General features: G+C 38.8%; 1 protein-coding gene across 4 annotated transcripts in view; it reads left to right on the forward strand.

Annotated features, from left to right (window-relative positions):
- Window positions 1–20,269, forward strand: part of RUNX1T1 (RUNX1 partner transcriptional co-repressor 1) — a 113,471-nt gene that overhangs the window by 33,600 nt on the left and 59,602 nt on the right. The window contains exon 1 of one of the 4 annotated variants that reach the window (XM_050310986.1): window positions 1,277–1,429. The exons of the other annotated variants lie outside the window; for them this stretch is intronic. Within the exon in view, the coding sequence (XP_050166943.1) occupies window positions 1,423–1,429 (7 nt within the window). The 5' untranslated portion in view covers window positions 1,277–1,422. Of the gene's footprint in view, window positions 1–1,276; window positions 1,430–20,269 lie in introns of those variants that run through there. 4 annotated transcript variants of the gene reach the window in all.

Raw genomic sequence — 20,269 nt, forward strand, 5'->3', positions numbered from 1 at the left:
GGCAGAAGGAGACATAGCGCAAAATCGGGGGGTGCATAAATAAGTACCCAAGGACAAACCTTACACTGACAAGATCTGACTGAGAATTGTTGCCTTTCCATAAAGGATTTGAATGTATACTGCAAAGACAAAGTCAGAACCAGGACTTACACTCTAGTTGCTGGAGAAATGCTCATTACTAAAGGGAGAAGCTTTTGCGAGTGATGAATGTGAGGAGAGTTTTAAAAAAGACGATATTTTTTCTTGTGCCTGGAATTTTGTGCAAGGCTATATGTGCTACAGAAGGCATGCGAGTCAGGCGTATGTTTCTTCTGAGAGGCAAAGATGTTTTACAAAGGACTAAAGAGGGACTGCTGAGAAGAAAATAGCCAGCTTTAGATAAAGCACTATAACAAAGACTTGTAGTTTTATGTATCATGGTGTCTATTAAAGCTTAATAGGGAAGAGTGAATTGAACCCTAGCCAGGCATACCTTATTCATGTGAAGGATAAACATTTAAGGGGTACCCGAAATCAGAAATTGGGAGGACATGATTGTTTAGCTTTTGAAAAAGCTTTACAGGGAAGATTTTGTTTTCATCCCCCATGGATCACCATGCAAGGTAAAGGAGAGTAAGCTGCAAATGTTTGGAACATATCAATGGAGGAATCCCAGGGGGTTAAAAGCACTGTAGTAAAATGTAAGTGGTCTGCTTTCTAAGTGTCTTCTATTTTACACATACTACTGCGAATCTGAGAAAGGGAGTGATTTTGATACTCCGTTCCCAATAGTAAAGGAGAATAATAATGACAAAAGTGTGGGGAGAGGAGGGAGAATTCTCTTGTATGTTCTCATGCACGTTTTGAATTTCTGGCTAAATAAACAAACGTAGTCCCGTGGAGTGCAAAATTATGGCTGTTAAAGAATGAATTTGTTTTTACTTTTGGAGGAAAGCTGATTCAGAGTGATGCTTTCTCTTTAATTGTTATCAGCAGAGGAAAGGGTTAACTTTTAACGAAAAAATGAATAATTCAGTGTTTGGCTTATCACTCTGCATTTTAGTTTCTATTCTTTGGTCATCTGGAACTTGGTGTGAAAGGTAGAGTAAAAGGAGTCAGCTGAGGGGAGCCGGGGTTGTGATAATTTGCACACACATCCCTGTCATTGTTCTGCCTGAAGAGACAGGGCTGGGTTCAAGGCCACATGTGCTCCTGTCATCATTCACATTTCTGCTCCAAGTGCAATACAGAGTGTCAGCTCTCCATCTGTCTTTGCCTGGCAAACGCACGCGCCCAGCATCCTGCCTCCAGCTACGCTGCCACAGCCAGTTCTGATGGCCCTCCTCGCTTCTCTCTGTTCATTCCAGAACAGGAGGCACTGAGCCCTAAATAAGCTTGCTTTTAGGAGAGAGCCATTTACAGTGTGGTATATTTTATCCAAGGATGCCTGGTGAGTTGAAATTATTGCAGCTCTTTCGGTTTTAAATGAGGAAATGCTAATTGTTTTTTTGATAGTATGTTTTCCCTCTCTCTTTTTTTCCTTTTCTCTTTTAATATAGAGGGTGATTTGCAAGCTGATACGGGTATGGAGCGATCGCGGATGCTAATTCTGTTGTGTATGTGTTTGGGGGAGGGGAATTTGTGCAAGTGAACTGCCAGAGATGATACTTACAGCAGGACTGGATGTTTCAATGAAAAGGGATAGAAATAGCAGAAAGTCACCGGCTTTGTGGGTGCAGGTCTCGGCACGGGGGATCATTTTTAGCAAAGAAAAATATATCTTTGGGCTGGCTTTCCTGACTATCATCTGCACCTTGAATCTGCAAACATTTGATCGGCAGAGATCATTCACAGCATTCACCCATCAGCCAAAATTATCTGTGAAAAGCTGTTTATGTTGGAGAAGTGAGGGAGGTTTATAAAACAAATTATTCGAGCCTTGTCCTAAATCCTAGTCCTTCACTGTCACCAGGCAAATTACTGAAATATGTTGATTCGAAATAAAACAATAATTAAAAAAAAATCTGCTGAATTAGAGGAATTGCTGTGGAGCTGGGAGTTGTAATAGGTTGATATCCTCAGAAAAATATTCCCCTTGGATCTTACGATCGCTTGTCTAATTGATAAGTGTTATTGCCAATAAAAACACTTCTATGCAGGTTGATTTGTCTGATGCCTTTTCTTAGATGCTTGACCACGACTGAGTGGATTGAATTTGGTGTGTTTTGTTTGTGGGGTTTTTTTCCCCGCTTTGGTAAGGACTGGAAAAAGCCATGTGTCTGATTATAACAGCCTCTGTTCTGGATAAAAAAAGAGACGGGACTAGAGATCCTACAGCTGGCTGGTTCTTGTGGATTATTTGGGTAGGACAGGCAGAAGAGGCTACGCTTGATCACAGAGAGTCTGTACACCTCGCAGATGGTGTTTTGAAACAGTATCTGCCAGTTTGCTGCAGCCACAGTTGCATGTAGGTATTGCCAGTTGTTGGAAGAATGTTTTCCTTTCAGCATTTTTATACACGGTCATACCCTACTGCTGGTATGTTTGCTGATCCTGTGGTTGTAACAAGAAAGTGGTCTCTGTTTGCTCAAAGCACAAGGCTAAGAGGATTTATATGGTTGAAATATGGGCAAATTAATTTGCATAGATAACAACTGAGGGCTATGAAAGGTCAGTTTAACCCTTTAAACGTCAAATTTGATTTGCATGCATTGCGGTCCTGGGAATGTGGTCTTCATTAGAAATACCATGGTAATTCATTAATTAGGAAAACTGTGTATTGTGCATAATTTGCATACACTGATGTTTCCCTTATGTTTGTATGAAACTCATCTTCTCATGGAGTTTACTATTTCTGTGTTTTGTCAAGATATTTAAAGGTACTAAAATGACACATTCTTATCAGTTTTGATCATTGTGTGCATTATTTGGGGCTATTGGCAAACAATGTTGGAATGTTAGAGTGGAGGTTTTTGAAAACCTATTAAGCCTTTGGCATTTAAATTACTTAATCTACCTGCTGGTTAAAATTTCATGCGTCTTTAATCAAAATGGCATGTGCTACACTCAAGTATGTATACCCTTATCAATACTCGTTAAGCTTTACCATTAAATAAATCTTTAATTTTCAGCATTCTCTTAAAGCAGTAGCAAGGAAGAAGTGTGTTTTAATGTCAGCTCCGAGTGTTAGAAAACCTTGCACTTGGATACAGAGAATACACTAACAGCTGTGACTGGGAGCATGTGCCAGAATGGAGATACTTGAACAGATCTGACACTTGGCTATTTTTGACACCCATCTGCACTTTTTTACTCTCCTCTAGGATGAACTGCCTCTCAATCTGTTCACAGCATATTTTAGCCCTTTAATATTGTGGTGTTGTGTTTTTTCAAATGGGCATTATTAGCCATCTGGGGCAGATTTTGTATTTTAAAAGTAAGCACATTATGTACAGCAGATTAAAAGGATGTGTATTTTTATGTAATCTGATATTATATCAGTGCCTTTTGTGTATGTGTGAAGTCTTGATTTCAGAAGCATCCCTTTAGTGATTTTGACATCTGAAGTTCTTCTTTTGGGGAAAGAACAGGAAGTAATAAAGACGAGTTCTGGTTTATGTGTGGTGATAACACTTGCACAAACTAAATTTGCCCTTCAAAGACAAATTGCTGGTACTGTTATAATTGTGACTCGCTGCTCACCTCCCTGCTTCCCTGTTGGGTCAAAGCGACAGCAGCGAGGCTGGCTAATGAAGCACTGCAAAAGCCATTCAGACCTCTGTTAAGGCACTGCTGCAACTCCGAGAAAAGTCACTAGAAAGATAATCCCGTTAATATGCAGCTTGCTGTAACCAAGTTAACCATTTTGGCATTCTGTGTAGTGAACTCTAGGAAGCATTTATCTCTAAATAATTGTTCCTGGGGGAACAGTGTTCAAATCTAATACCATACACTAGTTTCTCTGATTACTGTGAATGTGGTGCTTGGTTTCTTTTTCTTTTTTTTTTTTTTTTTTTTTAGTATTGTTTATTCCGGACTTTATTTATGAAACATTACAAATCTATCAGTCATTTTATAGTACTTTCAAAGAACAGATGTTGGCCTACAAAATGCTTTATTATTGCCCATGGCAGTATTCAGCATGGTTTCCTTAAAAGGACAATCAGTGATCACAGTCATTGTAGCCCAGAAATAATGCTGCTCTTTCAGAAGATGGCCTGGTATTAGGTCAGACCACCCTTTCTTTACTTCTGCTCTCCAGATGTGGCTGCAACTTTTTTTTTTTTTTTAAGTTCATGTTTCAAAAAAAAATGGGTTTGTTTTCAAAATCTGGTTTTACTTAAGATATCTCCATCCTGGAGTGCATTTCATAAATTGCCCACATATTTTTCTTAGCAGAGAACTTAACTGGCTGTAATTTTTAACACATGGCCACATCATGTGATATTTTCAAAACATTTGCACATAGCTTTAAGAAGGTCCCGGCAGAAATGATCCATCATCTCACAGCCAGCCCATTTCTTAACAGCATATCTGCATTTTCCATTTAGCAGAGCTATATATTATTAGCTTACATTTTGGGTAGTAAAACAGTGTATTGCTGATTGTAAAACATGGACTTTATTATCTGCTGAAAATTGATTTGGCATTTATAGCCACTGTGTACTAGAGTGGCTTTCTGGTTTTAACATTAGTGCTTGCAAGTGATGATTTGTTTAAAGAACAGAAACAAAATTGCCATGGACATAACTGTTAGTGTCCTAGTAACTGAACATTTGGATTATCCACCTGTTTTTTAAATACATGCATCTAAATGCTGTTACACAGCAAAAGTCTCCTAACAGTCCATTAACCAACTTGCTCTGTTTTAAGTTGCAGTTGCTGTGCTGTTATATTAGGATAATTCTGTGTCTTACAAAACAAGTTTCCTGCCAAATGGGGAAAATGTGTCTGGAAATACTTAAGTCTAAGTTTTAACCTTGCATCATTATTCCAATCATCCTGCATAATGACTTTATCTTCTTCAGGATTCAGCTATTGAGTGAAAAGCTCTTTCTCTAAAAGGACTGTGGGTCACTGGGTTCTTCAAATACGTAAGGTAGGGTTTGGGAGGTGGCATGTGATGACTTGTTTTTCACAGTATTAAAGTTTCTTCGTCTTTTATGGTAGTAATAAATTCCAAAATCTGCATAACATTATTGCTCTTATTTTCAACCCATGGGGCTGTGAACTGCGTCTTGCTGCACATGTATGGAAAGTAACTTACACATCACGGAATGCAGATTGTTCTGCAGAGATAGTTTTAATATATATATTTAATCAAGGTCCCAAACACTTTTCCTGTGAAGATTTAGTGCTTTGTAACTTAGACTTATAGCTGGAGAGGAACCAACAAATCAGTTTCTCAGGGCTGGTACTTCCTTGGTGTGCCTAAGGTGTTTAGAACTGATCACATCTTGATTTGAAGATTTTGGACTCCACGCTCATATGTTTAAGGCATCATCGTCATAGCTTCCAAATCAATGTGATCTGTGTATATGCAATTTAAAAAGAAGACTTGAATACTAATTTTGCATAAAATGAAAGGATGTGATGTGCCAGTTTAACGTCCAGACAGAGTAGCTGATACATTTAAGAGTAGAAGACATGATATCTGGTCCTTTTCAGGACATGTACATATACCTATACCAGTAGGTTTGTTTGCTTCATCTTTTTTTCTTCCAAATATGTACATTAAGGATAACTCTAAAAAAAATCAGCTGAAACCTGATCTTTCACTACCAGCTTACAGACTAAAACTAAGTGCACAAAACAACTTCTGCTCTTGAAGCAGTAACTACCTTCCAAATCCAAAGTGTCATACCCCAACTCTCCTCATTCCAGTGGCATCACTATTACAGCCTTAAAGTTTCCCAAGCACGTCAAGCTGCATCTCTGCATGCCAAGATCTGCCTCAGTATCGATAGTGTTAAGCAGGCCAGTGCTCAGTTCACATCTATGAATTTTTGGAGTTGAAGCATTTCTGTGTCTGAGTTGTTCACACAGTTGGATCTGGTAGGTAATCTCAGAGGAAGCCCAACATATATTGAGAAATGTTGGTCTCTTCACAAGTGTAGACTTACTTTTTGTTCCCAGAAATGTGTGTGGTGTAAAATGGAGCACAGAGCCAGCAACGCTGAGGCAAGTAGAGATTAAATTGGGAAAACCATAGGGCACAGCAGCGCTTGGATTTTCACTTACACGCAGACACAGTCTAGCCATATTGGCCCACTTGGCAAGACACTTCTTTCAGTATTCTGCTGTGCTAACTCCATGTTCACGTAGTTCCTCTGTGAAGCTGGTGAAGCCCTTGCCGTGCTGTACCGTGTATGTTCACTGGCTCAGCTCTCCAGGAGTTCAGCCGTCTTCGCACCAAGTTGCAGTTTTGCAATGTACATTTGCGCTTTCTGCACCATGTTCGTGAGAGTCACCAGACAAAGAGCAGGACCAGTGCAGGAGCTGCTTCCCCGTCGATGCTGTTGATCTTGGGCCATGTTTCCTCCTGACATGTTTTCTCTTCAGTTCTCAGGTAGGACAAGAGTGATAGAGATTACTCCCATTCACACAATAAGCTGCTAATTGCCAGTAGCTTTCCCTCCTGCTAAGAGAATACATTCCAGACCTGAGCTTGAGCAAGCAGAAGATGGATTTGAATCAATGTGTTTTACTTCCAGAGTAAGTCTTCCACTCCAAAGACTTGAATAAATAAATTCAAAGATTACTTCTTCCATATCCCCTAGCTGGTCTTACACAAACCAGTTCTACTTGCCAATCTTCTGAAGGTGAAGAGATGGACATCTTTTCTGGAGGAGGTAGTCATGCTGTGGATCCCATGTGTCCAAGTTACTGAGGCTCTTGAAAGGCAGGAGTAAAGCCTCCTGTCTCCAGTATTTTCGTGTTGGTGTGCTGTAGGCAGTTGCTAGTTAAATATAACTAATTATATATCATCTCTTCTGTCATGAGTTGTCTACAGCTACCTAATGGGAGGATGTAGAGAATATGGATGGAGCCAAACTCTTCTTGAGGTACGATAAGGGTGAGATGCAAAAGGCACAAGCAATGGACCGAATAGATCACCAGGAAAAAATTCCTCACCGTCAGGATGGTCAGACACTGCAATAGTTTGCCCAGAAAGGTAGTGGTATTTATATTATTATATAAAGATCCTAAACCCCTGGCAATTTGATCTAAACTGCTTTGCAGCAGAAACATGTGGACTGTCTGATCCTGAAGTCACTTCAGTCTGCATGATGATTCTTTATTCTACTGTATCTGTTAAGTGTTCTGGATATCCAGTCTGAGGTGCTTCAGCCTTGTGTGCTGTAGGGGAGAGCAGAACAGCCCATGGCACTGGCTTCTGTGTTGTGTTTCAGGAGAAATTTCAGCAGAGTTGGGTTTCTGGACACCCAGAGTTACTTATTCATTGCATTACTTGTCTGAAACCATTACTTGATCTGTAATTTTACAAATGAACTTTGCGTGCTGGTAGAAGAGCACAATTGTCAGGCTCAGTGCTGTTTGAAAGGGCTGCACCTCCTTCTCCTGGTAGTTCATGGAGCTGTACTTCCACATAGCAGAACTGAGTTTATTTCTCTGTGCTGTTGCTATTTTAATTTTTTTCTCTACTAGTAATTTCTTGTTTACTGCTAGTTACAGGCAGAGTGTGAAGAAAGAGCCTCATTGTGAGCTTTAATTGCAAAACAACTTGAGACAATAAGTTGATGGAGACCTTGGGATTTGAGAGGAGACTCTTCAACTGGAGGTTCACAGACCTTAGTTTTGTCCCTGTGCTGCAGCACACCACCTGTTAGTAATGTTCTAGAAGCTGGTTTAAAGCTGTAGTGTCAAAAGAGACACTGATCCAATCCAACTTCTAAAAATCGCCTGCCCAAATTCTTATGGCATGAAGCTACAGCCTCACTTGAGCTTTTCCATGATATTGTGTAATTAGTTGTGCATTTATTTCTGCTTCTTGTTTCTCTTGGGATCTGGCAATCTTGTGAAATTTTCATGAGGAATAATTACCTGGTAGGACGACCCACACATCTGAATGAATTTAAATTATCCAGCCGGCTATTTAGGTATTAATGTGGATAAATATTCTGGAGCTATGCCTGCAACTTAACTGTGCTTGTAAGTGGGCACATAGTGGAAGTCAAAGGTGACGGGAAATCTTTCTGAAGTTCAAAAGGAAATACCATCAGCAGTGGACACAGTTATTAAGAGTACTGCTCATATGGTTCTCATTCATTATGGACATCCCTTTGGAAGCAGACTGTAACAAGCTCTGCTGCATTTTTGCATGTCGACAGTACTGAGCTGACAAAGACCAAAAGAAGTGTGGAAATAGAAGAGTGAAAGGAATTGGTATTGATCACCTCTTGGAGGAGATGCTGAGGATTAAGGAAGAAAAATGTATTTTGGTAACCCTTCAAGCGTACTGCAAATTCATGCTGATATGCTGTAGGGTCAGGCTGGTATCATTCTTGGTTAAAAAAAAGGGGTTGCTGTAATGAACTGAGATTTGAGGGAGTGGGATTTTCATATGCTTAATGAACTGCAGTGAAGTTCGAAATGATGATTCAAGAAGCAAGGATATGTTTTACCTTTTAAAGTCTGTTGCCCTTTCCATCTTATCAATACATCTTTTCTGGGGCTTAAGGCACTACTCTGTCTTCTGTAAGTCATTTGGAAAGTCTCTCTAAAATTTGACTTGTTACCCTTTCAGTTTTAATGCTTTATTAGAATTTTCTTTATGTACTTATAATCCTCTTCTGCAAGGCTTGGGAGCCTTCCTGTGCATCTCAGATTCTTATAGTTCTCCCATTCTCTCTGATTCTTCTAATAACGCTGGGTTCACTGTTTTATTGTCCTCCTGTTTTGAAACCACATCCTGCTAAAGGAGTAATCTCTGCATTTAGTGATACGGGGTCTTTCCCCTTCTTTCAGATCTCTCCTTAGTATGTGTTTTGTGAGTCATGCAAGCACACATGACTCAAATAGTTCTCCTGCCGCAAGATTACAGTTTGGAAAATGTGTGCACTCGCTTCATAGGAAAATGCAGCCACAATTTGATTCTTACTTCTGAACTGTACATTCCAAATATATTCTGGTGACCCTTTTAAGCCGCAGCAATAAGCATGTGTACACAGCCCTGAATTGTCATTGTAGCTGTTTTATAATCCAAATGAATGCCATCTATGTAGACTTTCCTATTTGTGACATCCCCATATAATTCCTTGGATTTTAAAAAGAATCTCTTTTCAAGGATTTTGTGCCTTGCACCTTCCACATCTTTTGTGATTAGCAAATACAAATTAACATTTATTGTTTTAATTTTATTTTTCCAGTCCATTTCACCACATAATTGTTGATTGTGTAATTATATCTGCTAGATTTGCACACACTTATTTGTATTCTATTTAGGAGAAGTTTGTCTAACTGAAATTTAGACAGGGTCGTTTTCTGTGACAGTGTTACTGGTTTTTATAGCTACTTTTCTTTGGCTGGAACTGTACTAGATACACTGTTTTTGACATTTTAGACTATAAACACTATGATGTACAAAAATGGTCTGTAAAAAACAGGGATGTGTAATAAACTCACTGAGAAAGAATTGGGATTTCAATCAGTTTTGAAAGTGAAATCCTGAGTGAAACACAGGGACCTTGAGAGTTACAAACATAGTAAAGAAAGCGGAAAGATGCTCATTAAAGTAACTGTGGTTATGTCTGTAAAAGAAAGAGTATAATTAGATACCCAACAAGGTCAGATGGCACTGAAATTTAATAGCTTTGAAAGTCATCAGTTTTCTTCCTGGAAACTGCTTTGCAACTGTTTACTGTGTCTTTGGGCTTGATGTTTATAGTTTTTATTTCTCCACTGGCAGAAGAAGGGCAGCTCAGTTTCTAGAAGTCAAGTGGTCCACATTGGCTGAGTTCATCCTTCCATGACACTGTAGGATCTCCTCACTATAGGATCCCAAAAGAGAGAGAGCTGCTGTCGATCTTATCCGTATTAGATTTTGGAAGTAATTTTAATTACTTCATTAAAATCAATATTTGATTATTTTACACTGAGATCAGCATTTCACTGCATTGCATCTTCAGAAACAGGAACACGGTCCTTTGCAATTTTGAAAGGGGATCTATGCAGTAACAAATGTATATTTTGCTTTTATGAATTCCTAATAGTCAGTATGAGCATTTCATTGTCCCCTTGCAAATGGAGAAGTGAGATGGTGGCCTCTCTTGGAATACTATTTCTGTCTCTCATCTTAAATTTTTAAAGTATTTTGAAGAATGTTTATCTATTTTTGTTAATTTACTTACACCTCTCTACATTATTCTCTGGCTGGAAAAGCGAACATGTATTTGAGTTTTCTATATTTATTAGGTGAGGCTGCCGCACAAGAGATGAATCTGTGCGTGAAACTTTGACGGAGACCTTGGTATGAGAGCAGAGTCTACAGAGCGTGCCTAGCAAATTCTGTGCTGGGAAAGCTGGTGTTAGAGTCTTTCTTTGCCCTCTTCAGACTCCTCTGCATAGACGGAACTGAGTCTTGGGTTGGATTTGCATGGTTGCTTCTCAGCTGACCAGCCAGTCTTCTGCCTGTGGCATGTCAATTGGTACGGTAGTAATTTCCAATTCCTTTCATTTTTAGGAAGGAAAGTAATGGTATTTAATCTCCAGAGACCAGCAGAAACAGAATCCTTTCATTTATGCTGCCTTAAAGGTTTTGCTTCAAACTGCTCTCAAGAGTCTGTAAAAGCTCCAAAGATAAAAATACTACCTAAATTTCAGGTATCGACCTGTATCTCTCTGTAGCGTCACAAGAGAAATGATACACTCTTTCCTTAGTTAACTTCTGTGTTTTCTTAGAAAGAGCTTTGTGGATCCTGCTAAATAACTTGCTTTTTCTTGAAGGAATGTAGAAAATCATCGTGCCTTGATTTCATCCTGACAGCAGCAGATATGATTGCATGGTTTTGTCTGGGGCATTGGTTCAAGACAGTCTTGAAATAATGAGTGTCTATTGCTTAATCACGAGGAATGTAAAATAGTTTTGTCACAAGTGTTTTTCTTTTTGGAGCCTGTAAGTGTTTTCGCTGTCTTGCCACACTAGATATAGAATAGATGCCTTGATGAATTACCCAATGGGGATTCTGCTGCAGAAATTGATGCTTACTGAATCAAAATCAAAGCCTTTTTTTTTTTTTTTTCTCCTTTAGTCATTACAGTAAAACTGCTGGGTTTTAAGTATGTCTGCTTACTAGTCTGGATATGTGCACATTGTTGCATGCAATTGCTTACTTTTGGACGGCTTTTTGCCACAAAATAATATGATGGTGCAGATGTTCTGATGCTGTTTTTTTAAAACAGCTGATTGTGGATCTGATGCTGAAAGCTGATCAGCAAGTAGTATATATCACCATCTTGTGATCCAAACTGGTTCCTTTGGGAGTCAGCTCTACTGTTTCAGTGTGTTGTAATTAAATTGAGTGCTGTTAAGGTGTCAGAAATTACTTTATAAGGCAGGATAATGGACTTAAATAGACTTATTTGCACAATGCAAATCATAATCTAGCAAATTACACTTAAAGGCTATATATTAAGAAACAAAAAAGCCCCCCAATATTCAATAGGAAGAGAAAAAAAGAAAAAAATTGGTCTCATTTCTGAGTCAGTATCTAAGATATCCTTGCATTAAGGTCTATCTGGTCTTAATATATGCTAGAATAATGCCTATTATTTGTGAATAACATTCATAACATACTTTGTTTGAAAGAAAAAGGGAACTGTTTTTTATTTTAGTTAGGATTGGATGTGTGATGGGAAATCCCTGTCAACTAGACCTTTAATAGTTGGAAAAACCCTTCTTACACATTCAAGAGATAACTTCTGTATCTAGCTCTTATCAGGTTTTGAGCAATGTTAATTCCCAGAAAAGTTTGTGTGAGTTGTGAATACTCAACATCTTGTAGAATTAGACTGTATTTATGAGAAGGTTAATGTTGTTAGGAAAACAATAGATTTACATGCATAGTGATAGCTGTTTGTAAATCAGCAGGTGGTTTCTAAAATACCAGAAATTAGGAAAATGTTTAGTGATGTGGCTTCTCTCTGAAAAACAAACCTGTTTAAAAATACTTGAACATTGAAACTTCAAATGTTTAAAGCTGATTTCTTTGTCTTCAGCCATGTCAGGTCTTTTTAAATTGTGTCTGAATTCACAGACTCTTACTTTTCAGTCTTGAGGACCTATTTTGCATTTTGAAGGGCCCAGTAAAAAGAAAAGAAAAAGAAAATTTTCTTGCAAACCATATGTTTCAATAGGAGGCATATTTCTATGAATAGATAGGAAAAATTCAGATGATACCAGAAAACATGTGCTTCAATTTTGTATGTGTGTGCACATATTTTCTTACAGAATACTAGATTACATTTTTCTTCAGTCATATAAAACCTGCTTGGGACTGAATTATGAAATTATGTGAAGCAGTATTAAAAATTCTGCATGTATTTAGAATCATACATACTGTATGGAATGTCATTAAGAATAATATATATTTAAAAAATCAAAATCATATGATCTAATTTTCCTGTGTTCCATTTTCATATTCTGATTTAAAATTAAACCCTTCCCCTACTCTATAAATGTCTGTTGAACTGCGTACGTCTCCTCTGAAAAGGTTTCCAGTGTGCTGAAAAAAAAAAAAAAAGAAATTAAATTCAAAGATCTTTAATCCAGTTTCCTCTGTTTTATTTGCATCTTTGCCACTACCCCCTAATTCTTCATTCACCAATACTACAGAGGGGCAAATTTGTGCTGCACTGCTTATATATAATTTAAAACTATTGCTTCTAGCTTTAAACCCAAAGTCTTTCTTCATCTATCATTTATCTCATGATGTTATCTTTTGTACTCGATACCCTTCAGTAAGCACAGCCTGACACGTCTTGTGGCCTTTACCTTCTGCGATAAAAAAGATTGAAAAGATGCTTGGCACCACCTGGTGAAGATGAGGCAACCCTGGAGAACTGTGCTTTGGGAGCAGGTGACTGATGCTAAGAAATGTGCCAGTCTGGGGACACAGCTGAGGGGTTGTAGTAGGGAAGGGGGAGGGGAAGAAAAAAAAAGAGCAGGAACATTAATACATCTTCCTGAGGTTTGATGGGACATATACTGCCTACTGTTCCATCTGGTGCTTATGATAGCATGGCATATTAGCATGCTGCAAGTTCATAATGTATTCAGGGCGAGAAAACACCACTTGCATACCAATTGAGGCGTCCTCTTTCTCGGAGCTGCCTTTGAATTTCAATGATGTTTATGCCTCCTAAGCCATGACTGAACTGAGCATTTCCGCTTGTGGAGAAATAACAGCAGTGAGGGACTCTGGCTCGTGTGGCTTTTCTTTCCTCTCTCTTTTTCTTTCCTCTTTTCCCCTCCTTTTTTAAGTTCTTTTCTTCCTGCTCTCTCCTTCCAATTTGTTTTGTTTGGGGAAGCTTGAAGATGGTTTGAGGTTTTCGGACTAGCTAATTACAGAGCTTCTGTTAATATTACATTAACTTCTTTTTAAGGTTGTAGTCTATTGTCTTTTTGCTTATCTCAAAATGCTTAAATGTACTTTTATGATATTTTGATGAAATTACTCTGAAAGCAGTGTCATGAAGCATTTATAAAATAGCACATTGAAAATCTGCTTTATATTCAGATTTCCTGTATTGCTAAATCAAAGAACAAACAATACCCTGAATTCCACATTTCATGGTAAATTATTTGTACCCTGCATCTTCAAAGACTTGATTTTAACTTCAAGAATGCTACATAATAGGATAAGTATCTGAAGTTAAGCAGGTATGTAAGTCTTTGTAGGAGTGAGGTCTTTTTGTCGATTCCTTGCAGGAAATGTACTGATATGTTCGTTTTATTTCTCCCTACCCCGTCCTCTTTGAAACTCTGCCGAGATTGACACTTGACTGGAGACAATCTCAAAACTGTGCCATAGACACTCTCGACTGCACATTTTGTTTCTGAACTTGTCAAAGATTGTGATCTCTTTATGGCTCAGTGCTGTGAATCGCTCTGCAGCCCTCTTTCCAGCGGGTTTTCAAAGTGCGAAGTTTACACACAGGGTAGGGTATTTGATGTGGGATTTTCAAGTGTCTGGAGTAATACATGAGTACGTGTCTCATTGGCTTTGTTGATGACTGATCTTCTAAACTGCTTCACGTGTTTTGAAAGACCTACCCCAAAAAAGGAGACCAGACTTGCTGCTTGTCGTGGTTTAACCCCATCTGGCAATTAAATCCCACACAGCTGCTTGCTCACTCCCCACCAGCAGGTTGGGGGGAAGAGAATTGGAAGGGTAAAAGTGAGAAAATTCGTGGGTTGAGGCAAGAAGAGTTTAATAATTGAAATAAAATAGTACTAGTAATTGTAATAATAATAATAACAATCACAACAACAACAATAATAACAATAATAGTGGTTAATTGTAATTAAAAGTAAAATAGCAAAGAGAAAGAAATAAAACCCATGAAATTTAAGTGATACAACTGCTCACCACCAGCTGACTGATGCCCAGCCAATCCCCATGCAGAAGCCTCCCAGCCAACCTTCCTCTCTGTTTTATTGCTGAGTGTGACATCACGTGGTGTGGGATGTCTCTTGGGTCAGTTGGGGTCAGCTGTCCCAGCTGTGTCCCCTCCCAACTCCTTGTGCACCCTCAGCCTGTTTGCTGGTGGGGTGGGGTGAGAAGCGTAAAAGGCCTTGACTCTGTGTAAGCCCTGCTGAACTATAACTACAGCTGAAACATCCCTGTGTTACCAACATTGGCTCCAGCACAAATCCAAAACACAGCCCTGCACTATCTGCTAGGAAGAAAATTAGCTCTACCCCAGCCAAAATCAGCACATTGCTTGAAGAAGGAAGAATATTAAAACAGCATCTCTAATACAGACCCACTTAATGCATTTGGTATCTAGTCCTCTACCTGCACAGCTGGACTCTTTCAGCTGCCCAGAACTGACTGTGGTTTGAGGCTTTAGCTTAATCTTTAATGCATATGACTGCCATGCTAATGTAACATCAATAAAAATGTACTAGGTAGCACTTTGAACTCCTTCGCTCTAATTTAGTATTAATCCACTTGATTACTAGAAAAGAAAAGATCTTGCTCTAGTTCTGATCCATTCTTTCAAATACATCCAGCCGTGACTTTAATAAATATGTATTTTCAGACAGTCGTTTAGCTACTCTTGCACAGATAAGAAATGAAAAAAATGCATTACTCATCTTGACAAAGAATAAATTGACTTCCTTTTGTTCACTATCTGAGTATCTGTTGTCTGATGGCTTAAGAACATTCCTTGTTTAGTGATAGTGCATTTAGACCTAGGTATTAATGCTTTGGCTTAAATGCTAATTATTTTTTTTCTGTAATACATTCAGGAAGGCTAATGTTACTGAATAGGAATGTGGAGGAGGTAGTGTGGGTAATTCAAGCAAGTTTAGTCAGCACTTACAAGATTCTTGAAATGTTTCTTGATGTCCTACAGAACTGTTAACATCTGCACGGCTTGTGAGAAGAGCCACATTTATTGCAGCTGTATGCTAGCTAGAATGCAAAAGAAAAGGGGGGGATCAGAGTTAAGAATGAAGCAGCTGGCTTTTGGTACAGAGATTTGTAATTTTACTCTCATTACAGACTAACAGTAAACTCTACTTGGACTCTTTTGAATCAGCTTCTTTGAGATGGCAAGTTGAAGGCTTGGGAGTTTAGCTGTCAGTAGATGCAGTCCAACAAAATACACACAGTTTCAAAGAAAAGAAAACAAAGCTTTTAGATAAATAATCATAAGTGAAGTTCAGCCTTTCGAGGAGCTGTTTGTTCCAGTATGACATAACATGATGTAGAACATGTGTTTAAAGTCTACATTTAAGATGGTTTAAAAAAAAGAGAAAGAGAGATTGTTTTAAATAATAAAAAATGAAGCAGAAGAAGTGGGGAAGCGATAGATAAAAGGCTGATGGTTCCCTGCAGAACCAGTGGAGGTTCTTTAAAGGGTTTCTTGCAAGGGTTGGGATTGCTGGAGGAAAGGAAAGGTGTGTTGAGAGACTCCTGAGATCCTGGGCCTGACTGAACAGTGTAACAGTGCCTCAGTGTATTTGTTTCACCTCTTCGTCTCTCTTTTTGTGCTAGAAGGGAAAGTGAGAGAAGAGCTATCAATATAGAAATCTCATTTTCAATTTTGAGCCTTCCTGTAAAAACATCACATACACATTTCCAGAATCAGGATTTTTGGTCCAAGTTTGGTACCCTCCTTGCCCATTTCTTTTGCAGTCATTGAGGCAGATTTAAACCCAAGCTACGTCAATATTTATTAGTTGTCACAATCTTTGTTCAGTTTCACCTAAGACTGAAGATTTTTATAGTTTTGTTTTATTTATCTATTTGATATTAATGAAAACTGATATTTCTTTTGTTTCCTCTGGTTAATGTGGCTTGGTATGCTTCCTCTAACCTTTTTTCCCTGCACATTGTAAATGAAGCTATTCTGGTTTTGCTCAGTTAATTTCTTTACAGCATGGCCAAGCCATTCACAGTGGGAGTGCCAGGATCTGTTTCTGCATCTCATACTGTTCCTTAACAAACTTAAGAACTGGGGAAACTGCACATCTATGCTCCTGTTCTTTATTGCTGTCCTTAAATGGTGCTTCTGAATAATTTTCTGATATTTTCTAAACCAAAACCTGTTGCTTGTTCACTTATAGCAATAACACAAACAGCTACCCATTAAGAAACAGTGCCAAGAAGGACCATTGGGATGAAGAGCATGATGTTGTTGCAATAATTCTTTTAAGGAGCTTGTTGGGGTATCTTTATCTACCCACATGTTTTTGCTGTCCATATTGTGATCTATAGCAGATGTCTGCTCTGGTGGCCTTCTACGATTTTTATCTATTCTGTCTAACCTTAGACTTTTCACTGTTACACTCATCATTATTTAATTACAGCATCGGGTATTGTAAGAACTCTAACATATGATTGCTACCTGCTTTCCATTCTCCTGACATCAGAGTACAGGCAAAAGCAAATTTTTTAACATTTCATTTGTGGAAATGACTGTATTTGATTCATCAGTGTTCGCCACCTCATACCTTCTTCTAGTTTCTGAAAGTTTATTTCCACTTGATGTTTTGAAAAACATGTTATCTTAATTTTGTGCAGATTGTTGGTACTGAACAGAATTATGTGCAAGCCCCAGTAGCTCTGTAAGTCAGGGCTCATAATCACCTTTGGAAATGACCTGCTAAGTTTCTAATAAGTCATTTGTATGCACAGTTACTGAGGCTACTTGCTCTGTTGCAATAATTATGGAAAAGATAATGGATGGGAACTCATTTCAGGACAGTTATTCTTGTTAACTGTTTAGTATTTCATCCAAGTACTGCTGTTTTTTCATTTTTTAGTTTTACTTTCATAATTTTGGAGTTTGCTGGGGATAGTTGTTGCAGTTAAGCAGTTCTTCATTTCTTCATATCCTGGCAGTTTAAAGCCTACCAGACAACTAGTGATGTATTTCACATCTTCTGTTCCAAGGGAAGACCATAAAGAAACATATTCTCACAGGAGATCCCAGTGCAGTCACTATCTCTCTATGCTTTTTGAATTGTGTCTGCCCTTGGAATTTAGCTTTCTTAACACATATGTGGGTGCTGGAAGGATGTTTATAAAGATCTGTGTGAGCCACCCTAGTATTTTTTTTTAATTTTTATTTCTTCCCTGCTTGCCATTTGATATCTCTGACTGATTATAGATGTGAAGAAAATACCAGGTTTTGTTTGGTTCTCAGTGTTTGGTGCAAAAAGGAAATGGTGTTAAATTTTGGCAGGGTATTTTCAAGTTCATGCATCATCACGTGGCTATAGTTGTGAGAGCACAATCCGGGTTCCTGTGACTGGATAGTGTGCAGTTGTAGGCATGACACTGCCTGTTGTTGTGCTGCCTGCTGCAATTCCACTTTCTCCAAAACAGGGTTAGGTGTGGGGGGAGGCATAAGTTGGGGAGGGGTGGGGAACATCTAACTTGTTTGGCTGGGGTAGAGAGGTGATGTTAGGAGGCACTGAAAAAGGTCTTCTGTTGCAACCAGTGCTGCCTGTTTGCTCTTTTGAGAAAGAAATGGTTATAGCTGTATTTTAGAGAGAAATACTTAATGCTGTGCTTGGCATTGTGGGAATAGAGTAGTCCATACTGATGTGTTCGTACAAATGCGGTATCATAGGCTTTCCTTCCTATATCGCGTGGCTGAAGATATTGGGAAGAACTTTCCTTAAAGCATCTCTTCTTGGCTTGTGAGTACCTTGCCCTTTATTTTGGTTTTCCGCCTGGGAAGGGAGTTTCTCCCCGTGCCGCCGCACAGTGTCGGCTCCCTCTAGTGGTCGCTGGTGCTCGCCTGTGGCCGCTCTCCGCCCGGGGACCCGGCGCTCCAGCGGGGCATCCCGGGGCCGCCGCGTCCCCACTCGGATGCCTTCTGCCCCGCCGCGGGGTTTCCATCCCTCTCGGGAATCGTCTTCTCTTTCTCATAAAAATGGCCTCTCTTCTGGTTAGTGCAGAGAGGCATTAACTCAGGGACACAAAATGTAACATACCCAAGTAGACCCAGAGCCAAATGTTGAGGTGTTTTCATAGCACAGAGAGAGTTAAATCTGCATTTCATAAGATTTGCTTTTCATGTACAAGAAAACTTACCACATCACCAAGGGTTAAGTGCATCCACATTGAACATTCGGGGTCCTAATGCATCAGTCTTCTTTACTTTGTCAATATTTCTCTTGCACTCACAGCATTGAATGGTTTCTCTCTGTTGTCTGACTTCTCACCCTGCAGTTTCCCCTCCATTTAACACTCCCTTCAGTGTAATTGAAGGCTCTTTCCCTCTTACAGTTTTCAAAATCTGAATGTTAAAAAAAATTAAAAATCACATTAAGTATTTTTATATATTAAACCAAGTAAGTAAAACTTGATCACATATGTGTGTAAGTGTATGTGCACATACACACATGCATATACAGAAGTAATCCGTGGAAGCTGCACTGATCCACAAAGGTCAATATTAAATTGCCATGTTGGAGTAATGATTTAGCTGGCTTGGTGAATAAAGGTTCTATAAATGTAAAAACCTTTTAAATGTAGTTATTGGGGAAACACCCCAAAACATTTAATTTGAATCTGCTGGGCTTGAAAAGAAGCATGTTTTGTACAAGTGTCAAGCATGTCAAGCATGGCAGTTCTATGATACCTGAAATTGTTTTAAAATGTTGCTTTTATTTTCTGTAGGTTATGTAATAATTGCTGATTTTTCTTTCAATTCAGGCTTCAACTGGGTGATTTTTTTTTTTTTTTTTTTTTTGGGTGGTCTGATATTTTCAAAGGATAGGGAAGATACTTTGCAAGAAGGAAGTTTTAAGCTTTACTGTGCAAGACTAAGACTGCTGTGATGCTTTAAGGTCTAGAAAGTGCTTTGTGTAACTGTATACCCTGTGAGTGGTCTCATTAGTTTACCTACAGCTGTTTTCAGTGTCTGTAGTTAAGCACATATTCCTGAGTGTTTCTAAGGCTAGAGTCTCCCTGCAAGGCTAACCCAGCATGTCTCTTCTTGGGTGAGATCACCTGATATCTGTGCCAATATGAATTTGTGTGAATTTGCCGGGTTTGGAAGGGGGTTTAATCTGGCTTTGCTCTTGTTAGTCTTACACGACATACACAAGTTCCTTCCTTTGCCTCTTCCTTTCCATGCTTATATGATTTCATATTCACATTTAAGTGTGCTTTAGGCCAGATGATTCGAAATACCCTTTTGGTTTTGCTAGTGGTAGCATTTGTTTTTGCTTTTGAGCTTATTTGTCAGTAAGTAGTATTGCCTCACCTAAGAAGGTATTTGGGTCTTGATTTCTTGTGAAGTTTCTGAGAATCTCTTTCCCTCTTCTCACATCCTTACTGCTGCATTCAGGTGTGAGCCAGTGCCCAAAATAAAAGACAGTTGGTTTGACATACAGCATGGAGAAGGAGCTGACTCGTAACTAATAATGAGTATTTTCTCATTCTCTGTCTAGACAGTCAGTCAGTCATGTAAATAGAAGATGTCTTTAATGGCATCATCTGTTGATGTGCAATGATAGTCTTCCAAAGTGTGTATTTCCAGAAATGCTGAAGTACTGATTAGGGTAATAAATTGCATTACT

Source organism: Myiozetetes cayanensis, unplaced genomic scaffold (genome assembly GCF_022539395.1).
Source record: "Myiozetetes cayanensis isolate MyiCay16 unplaced genomic scaffold, myiCay2020 scf1, whole genome shotgun sequence".
NCBI lineage: Eukaryota > Metazoa > Chordata > Aves > Passeriformes > Tyrannidae > Myiozetetes > Myiozetetes cayanensis.